At 39.6% G+C, this 10614-nt stretch overlaps 1 protein-coding gene across 4 annotated transcripts; it reads right to left on the bottom strand.

Annotated features, from left to right (window-relative positions):
• Positions 1 to 3626: 3626 nt before the first annotated feature.
• irx6a (iroquois homeobox 6a) lies at positions 3627 to 8800 on the bottom strand. Of its 4 annotated transcripts, none has more exons than XR_014889468.1 (7): positions 8419 to 8800; positions 7051 to 7326; positions 6189 to 6298; positions 5663 to 5955; positions 4852 to 5529; positions 4428 to 4619; positions 3627 to 4188 (listed from the first exon to the last, which is right to left on the bottom strand). XR_014889468.1 is itself a non-coding variant. In XM_085254205.1 (7 exons), exons 1-6 carry the CDS (start codon positions 8482 to 8484, stop codon positions 4513 to 4515), a joined length of 1530 nt encoding a protein of 509 aa, XP_085110331.1. In that variant the 5' UTR covers positions 8485 to 8800; the 3' UTR covers positions 3627 to 4188; positions 4508 to 4512. The 4 variants fall into 4 exon arrangements, 3 of the variants coding, with proteins under 3 accessions (XP_085110331.1, XP_085110462.1, XP_085110546.1); XM_085254205.1 differs by having other exon boundaries at positions 4508 to 4619; XM_085254336.1 differs by having other exon boundaries at positions 4508 to 4619; positions 7051 to 7276.
• Positions 8801 to 10614: the final 1814 nt, after the last annotated feature.

The raw sequence follows: 10614 nt of genomic DNA, 5'->3' as shown, positions 1-10614 counted from the left end.
AGCTGAAGCAGATCACATTGCCTCAAGTATGGCACTGATGATGCAACAGAGGCCTGGATTTCTTTCTTTTTTCTTTTTTTCTCTGTTTTTGGACGTGAAGCACAGGTCAACCACAGGGTACCGAAAGAATCAGGGGTCGCAATGCAACATCTACCCAAACTGCACAAAGCCAGCTTTTCATCCCCTCACTGGCCATTCCACCAAGTCTTTAATTGTCTTTGACAAAGCTCATTAGCAGAGACCTTGTAGCGACATCAGCAATCTGAAATTCCATGGAGGGAGACATGCACAGAAACAATGTCCCACACACATTTCATTGCGCCTTTTGACGAAATGTAATGAAGTGTGTATATTGTCCCCCTCGTATGAACTCTGAGCCATTGCTACAAAGACTTTGTTTTATGAGCCCTAGCTGCCCAGCGTGGGACACATCAAATGGCACCTCCATGCTGGCTCTTTTGTCAGACTAGAGGGCAAATTATTGTTTGTAATGTTGTTGTTGTTGTTAATGTTATGGCTCCTATTTATACAAAGAGGCCATTGATATAGTGTCAAAATAATTCATGCTCTCTTACATCGCATGCAGACCCATGTTCATTAGTAGTGCCCTGAATGTAAAGTGCACATGTGATGGATGTTCCTGACGGTGCTTTGTCAGAAATTAACCCACATTGACCTATAGCTTAATTTTGTAGAACATACAACAGTCATTGTTAAAATACTCTCAGGTTTTTATGGGCTTTGCTGAGTAAAAAATAAATAAATAAATAAAATAAAAAGTAAATTAAATAGTTATTAAAATTAGTTATGTTTTTCTGGTTTGCTCAAAATGGGAATTTTACATGTCACTGTCAATACTGGAGTGAAATGGATTATCGCTAGGCTGGAGCAGACTTTGCCTTAAAAATGCTTGTTCTTCTCCTTTTTCTCCACATACTAACTTACCAACTTCACACAATACTTGCCCATTAATGCGAGTCATCTAGCCTGCTGACTTGAAAAGAGCATAGGACGCAAGCAGAAACTTGGCACAGAAAAGACCAATGTGGGGCTGGGGTGGGGTTATTAAGGTCAGTGTAAAAACTTGTGGAAGTGTTTGATAGCAAAAGCCAAATGATTATAATGAAGCACTCTGACAAGTATGGTCACAGATTGATATTTTCAAACCTATTTAAGGGTTCATGTTTATCTTAGCTTGTTTTTCTATTTTGCATATTTGTGCCTCTTTCACAGATTATCTAAAATCTGTTTTGGATTATGCAAACATGTTCTCATAGCCACATACCATTTCGCCCCTCCCAGATGAAAAATGTAATTTACCAGGAGGAGCGCGTGTATTAGGGAGATTTATATGTGCATATATCCCACCTAAAGAACTTATTATTCTGTATCACTGTAGTTTGCCACAGATTTCATGTCTCGCCTCAGATTAATAGATGTCAGACAAACAAAAAGAAAATCTTGTCGGTCCCCTCCCCCTTGCAACAAAAACAAAAAATATGATAAATGCCTATTTACTCATCCTTACTGCCAGTGTGGCTCGTTGTTATTATTATTATTAGTATTAATAATCATAATAATTAGCTCCCTCTTCACGCACACACAGATACAAGTAGACCTACCCCAACCATTACCATGTAATAGATGTCAATAGCAGTAATGAAGTTTCTGTCATCCAGATCAGCTTCCATTTACAGCTGGCTGATGTATGCCTTGACTGCATCTCCTCTGTGCAGCTGCTTTCACCATATGTAAAACTCTATGTATAGGACAGACTAATTGACCTGTTAGCTGCTTCAGGCATATGCTGCTATATAAACCCATAATGGCCATTATCTATCCCCACCAGGTAGATTGCCATGCTGTTAATCCAACCACACATGTATCATTACCTTCAGTAGAATAAGGCCACTTTCCTTTGCGGCCTATGGTTTAATTAAAAGTGATTGTAAATATTTGATGTCATACCCTACATTCTGAATGTAAATGCAATCCATCGCGAGCATCGTCCTGTTACTGTTACTGTAGAGAAGTTGTTAGCAGCTTGACACGTCTTGTATTACAGTTGTCAGCCTAAAGAAGTGCAACTTGCAACTTGCAACTTGCAACATGCAACTTGGCTCAAAAAACTTGGCTCAAAAAACTTTACATAAAGTTTACACTGAATTTCATATAGCTCCTACGGGATGCATATGTGATCTATTATATGTGACCATTAGTAGAAAGTATGTGATGTTCAGTTTTTAAGGATGTCAGTGGTTAGTTTCATGCTTCCCCTTTATTTTTCTTTTTTGGTGGGTCAGCTGTAGTGGTCTCAGATCTTTAAGGAGCTTTGTCTGTATTTAAAATCTTCTAGAAATATTAAAGCCTATAGAAATATATTTGTTTTTGGCTTTCACTTCAGCCAAATCATTTATTGGCTGTCAGATTAACACAGAGCAGGGAAATTGAACTGGAAAAAAAACTTTAAATAGGCCTAAGTTATTATTCCTGACCTTCCTCATCCTCATCATGTAGACTTTCCTGGATTTACAGACAGCTACGCCATTGGCCAAGGACAAATGGGGTGACCACAGCGCCTATGAACTGAGCCCGAATTGCCTTAATACGGAAAAGACTTTTATTACAAGCATAATCCGACAAGTACTACCTCAAATGACGGGACTGTAGGCTATTTGGTCTACAGGTATTATTTCGCTGGTGGTATAGAATTAAATTCAGTCATATCTAAATCTCTTCCTGCTCATGTAATAACGATTTTCAGGAATTAAGACAGGAGATTAACTCAGAAACAAAACAAAATAAAACTTCTTTCACTTCGCTGAAGGAAATTGCAACGTAATATTACAGATAAACGCGTTTCGCAAATTTGAAACAACTATATGAATCATTTAAAATGCGTTTTCTCCTTAATCTCAGACTATTCTAGAGTGGTCTCCATAGAAAAAACACGTTTTCGAATTGTAACGCTGAATATTTCTTAACATTGTTCGGAAGAGTAACGCGCAAAATAAATACGCACAGCACCTTACGTCTTTTACTACAGAAGTATTTGATTTTAAAAGTTTGAAATAGGAAGATTAAAAAAAACAAAAACAAAAAAAAACTTTTTTCGGACCGTCAACACGGATCATACACTACAGTGATCATCTTAATACCGCTGTCTGTACAAGAGGCAGAAGAGTTAAGCCATAACGAGACGGTCTATAGGCAAAACATCCAAATCAAAGGGACTTTGAGGGACCATGTGAATTTCTCTGCCGGGTTTGATCCTACAAATGACCTTTTAATTAACACAATGGTAAGTTAGTGCAGAGGCTCGCTTCACAAGGGACAAAGCAGCATTCATTCTATGTTCCTCCCTCGTTGCTTAGCCTGAACAGTAACAAAGTGTTTGATGCCACTTCTGATTAGATGCTGACAATAGAGAGATGATGTCCCCTTTCTTCCACAACTTGTGGATTTCACTCACGTCCTCCTCTGAATTATGACCTTCCATCAGCGCAGCGGCTTTATACATCGAGTCAAGATGATAAACTTTGATCAAACCCGCACACGCAAATGTTTTTTAATTGCCTGATTGGATGTTAAGCTGTATAAATAATCACGGCACAGAAAACGAAAGCTCTTGGGAAAAAATGTATTGTTAGAAAAGATGTCATGAATGGCAAACACAGGAGAAGCTCACATTTTAACACAGGGACAAAACATATTTCCAAGTCCACAGCGGATCCAGTCGTTCATAGCCAGCTTTGAGTCCGACAAGCTTTTCTCTTTTTACATCTGGCAAAATGACACGAAGCCACAGACAATTGTAACAAAATATTCAAAAGAGATACAAAGTCAATCAATAAACACGGTAAATAATTAGCCAACAGACGACATAACAAAATAATAAATACGTAAAGAAATAAATAAGTTTGCTACACTACACGATTGCCATACACAAATTCGGCCGTTTTTTTATTCGGCCAGTCTCACACATTTGCATCTAGATTTTTTGCATAAAGTCTTTAACACCATAAAAACAATGTTGTGCAAAATGATAGCCACGTCCACAGTTTGACAGCTCACACTGCAGCAGCGCCAGGTAGTTCCCATGTGTCATTCTGAGGCCGCTAGTTGGCCGGTGTGTCATTTAGTGCATAATAAATGTCCCAATAGTTACTGTGGTATATTTCCAGCGATCTAGGAGGAAGAACAGCAGGGATTGAAATAAACGCACAAAATAGAAGGAAAAAAACTTTATGGTATGAAACATTTCCAAAGAGAAGTTGAGCATAAGAAGAACTGACATACTTTTGACCAAGTTTATGAATGATATTTGACACTAATCTGATAGAAAAAATAAAATAAAAATAAGCAACATATAAACAAAAAGAGAAAGAGTAACTGCATTCTTGTGAGTGTTTGATGTTTTTACTTGCCTCTTCTCTTTCTGTGTGAAAAGCTGTATGTGTGTGTCATGACTTCACTGATTTTTTTCCACTTCAGTGCAGACTCTCACCTGCTTCACCTCTTCATCACTGGTCTGAAAGCAGTGACCTTGTCACCCTGCACGGTCCCACAGGTTTCACTGAGGTCAGATGACTGTGTCTCGGCTTTGCCACTGGAGAATCCTGCACACCCAAGTGAAAACACATCTAAGAAGCTTACCTCAAGCACAAGTTGGCAGAAAGTCCCTCACCACTTTGTAACTCATAAATTGTGTTTGTGAACACAAAAATGGAAAGTTTTGCTTTATTTGTGTACATTAATGTGTTCAAAACAGTATGCTTGTGGCTCATTATGAAAAGACAAACATCAATGTTATCTGTTATGTGAAACTCAGCAGGTAAAAGATAGACATACCTTCAATGGTGGAGTACTGACATGTGTCTGGGAGTGCAGCATAGGATGAACAGTGAAGTTGGAGGCTCTTGGGACCATAGCTGCTAGTGCCATAGACCTTTGAGTGCAAGGACGAGCCCTCTGAAAAGGGGCTCTCAACATTGGTGACACTGCTAGATTCATGAAGGCCTCTAATGCCTGCACATTGTCCAGTGGGAGCCCCGATAAGTCTGGTGCTCTGTAGCTGGCAGTCTCCGGTTGAGTTTCCTGTCCTCAGTTCAGAGCCATGCTGCTGAGGGCTCAGAATGACCCCCGAAGCTGCCGTCCGAGCCAGAGACCAAATCCGTGGCTTATCTGAAGCTTCATAGTGCGACAAGGACACAGTTCCTGCGGCTGGGCTGGTTGAGGAGGGTGCTTTGGACACTACAGGATCCAGGAAGTCAGCCGGGAGAGGAGGAAGGGTGGTGACATTCTTGATGGCACAAGGGAAAGAGTGAAAGCTGTTAGTTAAACTCAGGTGTAGTTCGGAGCTGCAGTCTCTTTTTTGAGGTGCTCCAGATCCTGCCATGGTCCTCTGGAGGTCGTGCTCATCCGATGCCACCTTTTCACAGTCACTGTCCAGCTTGTCACAGTCATCGTCATCCATATCCTCCAGATCACTCAGATGTAAATCCTTTTCATCCTTGCAATCATTAGAATCTACATGAAAGAACAGGTTTTATATTCTTAATATGCTGTTTGTCATGGAAAAATAATAAATACATTCAATTAAATAATTTTTAAACTTTGAAAACCATTTTTTACCAACAAGAAAAAAAATGCAAATCATTACCTTTGGTAACACCGTCTTGCTCACTCTTAAGGTCATCCTTCCTGTCATCATTCGCCTTATTCTTTGGTGACCAGGTCATCTTGTTTTCCTTTTTAAGCCTTCTCCTGGCATTGGCGAACCAGGTGGATACTTGAGTGAGTGTCATTTTGGTGATGATGGCCAACATGATCTTCTCTCCCTTGGTGGGGTAGGGGTTTTTGCGGTGCTCATACAACCATGTTTTCAGAGTGCTGGTGGTTTCACGTGTAGCGTTCTTTCTTCTGGCTGTGCCATTAAAATCTACTGTCCCGTACCTGGAAATACACACACATACACACACACGCATTTAGCCAGGGAAAGAGTCACCATTAGTGCAGAGGGTAAATTATATAGTAGACTACTAATTCAGGTATCCTCTATTGTTACTCTCTGTTGTTTGAAATGTATACAGTTTCACCAGATCCAGGTTCCACTATAGAGTTAGACTCAGACCTCAGATCTAAATGTGTCACCATTGAATGGTTGTTTTTAATGATGTAAAACTTACCTGTCATATTGATACTGTCCCAGTGAGTGATCATAAGGATAGTACGCAGCAGTTTGAGTAATGCCAGAGTGTAAAGTGCCTGTGCTGTCCTTAATGTCATACTGTGGATTCTGTAAAAGAGAAGGCGGTTGTTATACATTATAAACATTCTGAAAGTTTAGATTAAATATGTTAGCATTCTGAAGATATCTGAAAGTTATTTCATGTATAAAGTATCTTAGTTCCATGCTAATAAATAACAAGCAAATGATTCAAACTATGAGTTATTAGAGGCAGAAAAGATTTCCCATACATGACATCGATTTGTCACATATGTATTTTCATTGTGTTTGAAGTATGATGTGATGTCCAAAAACAAGTGTTGTTAACATTTTTTAATAATATTAGTTCAATATTGTTTTAGACATAATGCAAAATACTTAAATAGACAGTCAACTTTAATTATTTTTTTTAAATATAGACGGAAATAGAAAGAAAAGTTTCAGCTGCACTGCAACAACTCAAACTTCTACTTTTTTTAAAGTAAACAATTTGCTCTACTAGTTGAAGAATCTGATGCCCGCCACCCCCAAAATTACAGAAACGAGTGGCAATATTTTAAAACAAAACACAAAAAGGGGGTTTAACTTTAAATTAACAGTAAATTTTGTTCAAATCAATCGTTTTTGACTCTTTGACTCGTTCACCTGTCTCTTTTTCCTCGTTCTTTTGCTGCTTTGAAGGGGAAGTGCGACAAGAGCTGCCGTTGGATTAAAAGACTTATCGAGACGGATATGTTTGCAGTGTGAGATAAATTGATAAACCTAGCTGATCGATCAGCCTGAGACCCCCCCTCCCCCTTTTGCGCATCAAATGAGCCCACCAGAGTGGAGTAGATAGCGGATGGGTCGGTGCTGTAGGGGAAGTAGTTGGCGTAGTTCTGGCTGGCTGCGGCCGCTGCGGCGTAGGGAGAGCTGTACATCCCCAGCGCTGCGTTCAGCTCCGTCCGGCTGCTTGCCAAGAGCCGGTTCTCGTAGGACGGGCAGCAAAAGGAGGCAGCGGCGGCGGCAGCGGCAGTCTGGGAGCTGCCTGTCCCGTCAGAGACCGACCTGGAAATCGAATCGCAGCAAGTCGTACTGGGGTTTGCCGACACGAAAAACTGCATGAAGAGAATTGTGGATAGACATGGTCACTGGCTGTTTCATCTCTCATGTGGATGTCTGTGGCAACTCTGAAGTGACTGGGCTATGCTCTGCAAAAATCTTAGCCTTAGTCTAGTTGCTTTAGTATCTTAAAATGTTAAAGCAACCGGTAATTGCGAGCTGATTTCGTTTGCTGCTCTTGAATGATCACGATTCAGGTGTCGTTGCCTTTACTTGTGACCTGCCTTAATTCAAGGTAAGTCACTTTTCAGAGAATCCGTGAAATGATAGAAAGTAGGTCGCAGGGAAAAATAAAACGATAAGATATAAAATGTCATTGTCTTCTTTTTTTCTCCCCACAATTTAATAACAGTTTTAATTCACTACTTTAAACTACGTGCGAATGTAAAAGACATAAATAGTTGTTTTCGGATATGAAGATGAACAAGAAAAAGTGACCTGCTTCATTTGATCACCGAATTTAAAAAAAAAAATGTTTCCGTATAAATAAACAAAATGCAGTTGCAGCAAAGTCCCAATATCAGTGTTAATGCAACGATCTGACGTTTACGTTCTGCCAAAAGTCAAAATGTTGTCCTCGGAGAAGTTGTCTGTTAACTTTTTCAGGAGTAACTTCTGTCCCCTCATCGACCTGAACTTCTTCGAACTTGTCATTTGGAGCAATAAGAATTTATTAAAAAGGTAAATAAAGCGGTTTAATAAAGATTTAAGCCTTTGAAAATACTCCAATCTTACATGTCAAAACAACTCCATCAGAAAGTTTGCTTATGTGTACAGCATGCTTAACAGCCCAATTACACCTCATAGTGTGCGATAGGTGACATTCATCTCTATTGTCATCAGAAAAACACGTGAGTTCATTCATAATTCAGTGTAATTGGACACGGGTGTGTGTGTATCGATATTTGGTTCAACAACAAAAGCTCCACGCGAAAATAGCTGTCAATACTGTCAAAGCAGTCACTCTTTCGTTTATGTTTCTCAAAAAACTAAACGCCTTCTTATTGGTGAAATAAAGGAAAAATATGAATTTAGTCTTGTTTCTGTATACACTATATTTAGGGTAAATGAAAAGCAAAGTGTCTTACCTGTGAAGTTGCATTGTAGGGATATCCAAATTGCGAGAAAGACATAGCTGCTTCTTTTGTTACCATCAGGAATATTCTTCACCCTTGATCGATTGCAACCAATTCTACTTCAAATCCACCGTCTTACACACATTTCCACGCACGGCCTTTCGCTCAATAATAGATGACTTCACTCATAGGAGGGAGACTTTAGGCTGACACCAGCTGCAGATTGTTTTATATGAATGAATAATCCCCCCAAGGACCCAATAAGAAATGAAATTAAGCCTCATTAAGTGCAAAAAAAAATTGTTGTTGTGTTAGCTGAAGGAGGCTTAAAGGATAACGTAAGTCTTCCAAGATATGGACTCTGCTTGTGCTATTATTTGTGGCTCTATAGTTCTTTAGCATTCATCCATGCAAGGGTATCAGCGTGACGTCACTGTAATCCCGGAACGGCAGGGTACCAAGGATAGAATAATGTCTTTGCCAATCACGTCCAACACAGGGTTTTCTTAAGGTGCACTGTACACAGCCTTGTTTCGCTTTTGTAATAGAATTCTTTACCGATTTTCTGAGGTAAAGTCTCGGAAAATTGCACCACTGTTCATTATTATTGAATTGTAACAATGCAATATGGAAACCCTTTGTGAAGTTAAATAAACTAGAAAAGAGAGAGAGAGAAACACCGGCGATGTTTAGGGTGTCTTGTGAGATATTTCATTACTTTTTTACTTTATCTAGACAAATAGAAATAACACATGTTGCCTAAACTAGAAAAGTCTGCACTATTGTCTGCTTAGATAAAACTGATACCTAAAACGCTTTGTATTATTTACAGTGTATCACAGCTATAGATGGCTGGACCTCTAATACTTTTTTTTTTTTAATCTCGACCTTTGTTCGCTTCTGGCTCTTTGGCCAGAGGTCCATCCCAGAGTTAATGACGATGATGTTTCTATCTTTCTCTATTAGAGAGAGGGGCAGTCCCAGTAGGAACGGTTAGAGGGGTTTTTGGCAGGTCAATAGACCAGTGATTGATGCGCGCCTGGAGACCTACGTGACCATTACGCGTAATGCGTAATTGTATCAATTAACAAATGGATACATGCCCTTGTTTAACCAACGAGTAACAGAGTGAAAATATGCCTTAGAGGTGAAATCCGAAGAGCTATGCTAGAAAAAAAGACATTGGAAGCCGTGCTCCCCAGTCTAATTAAATATCCGTGCATGGGGGCGACGAGAATTGCATTTTAATTGAATGATGCTCACTTGAAAGATGGGTAAGGAATGATGCTGCCTCACAGTGAATGAAACTAGAAATAATTTTAAGCCTTATTAGATTTGGAGCTCAGCCATTACCAGTTGTCTCACTCTCTCCCATAAACATAAACAAGCTTTACCCTCTTTTCGTGTGTTGAGCTGTTACCGGTAGGTAAGAGATCTGTTTATTTCTCTTCTACACTCGCCACTTTTGCGTTGGCAGTGACAGAGGTGATCGGTCTAACTGAGTCATATGATCTGCCCATTTCTGCTTGTCTAGAGAAGTGTAAGTTTCCCGCTGTCACGACTGATACCTTGAGCCAAATTTTCCAGTGCCTTTAATTTCCCTGGCTGATGAATGGCTTTGACTCCCCAGGAGACGCATCTGCGATTACGGGCTTTCTCTCCAAGGGGCGCTAAAGAGCCACGTGCTGGAAATTAAGATCTCCTGTTAGAGATTCTTCATAGAGATAAAATGGTCGGAGTTGTCACGGTCCAGGCTTTGAGAAACGCCGTTTTAAACACCCACGGGCAACAGTAAGTCTTAGAAACGATGCCTTTTGTCCACACAAGTGCCCGTTTCTTCTGAAAGGCCACTAAGCTACAGCAAAAACTTATTGGATAACAAACCATAGTCCGCTATTATTTCCCCTGTTAAAATCATATTTTGCAAAATTTTATTTTATCATTATTTACATCAAATTCAGCATCATCTCACAGGGTCACTTGTGTTCATTTCTTTCTCTTGAGTCAAAATTCACAGAAAAGGGAACTGAACGAGCAATTTAAAAAAACAAATACATATACGAACTTCACAATATCATAACACCATTTCCATTACGTTCTTGACATAAACACAAAGAAGATAAACTGCAGAGGAAGAAGAAAAAGGAAATGGCCATTATGACAGTGTTTTATTATTTTTGATGAAACAGTGAGGTATGAATCAGATGA

Source organism: Mchenga conophoros, linkage group LG1 (genome assembly GCF_057382185.1).
Source record: "Mchenga conophoros isolate Kocher_MC1m ecotype Shallow Benthic linkage group LG1, M_conophoros_male_GT1.1, whole genome shotgun sequence".
Lineage (NCBI taxonomy): Eukaryota > Metazoa > Chordata > Actinopteri > Cichliformes > Cichlidae > Mchenga > Mchenga conophoros.
This window is presented reverse-complemented; position numbering and strand designations above follow the sequence as displayed.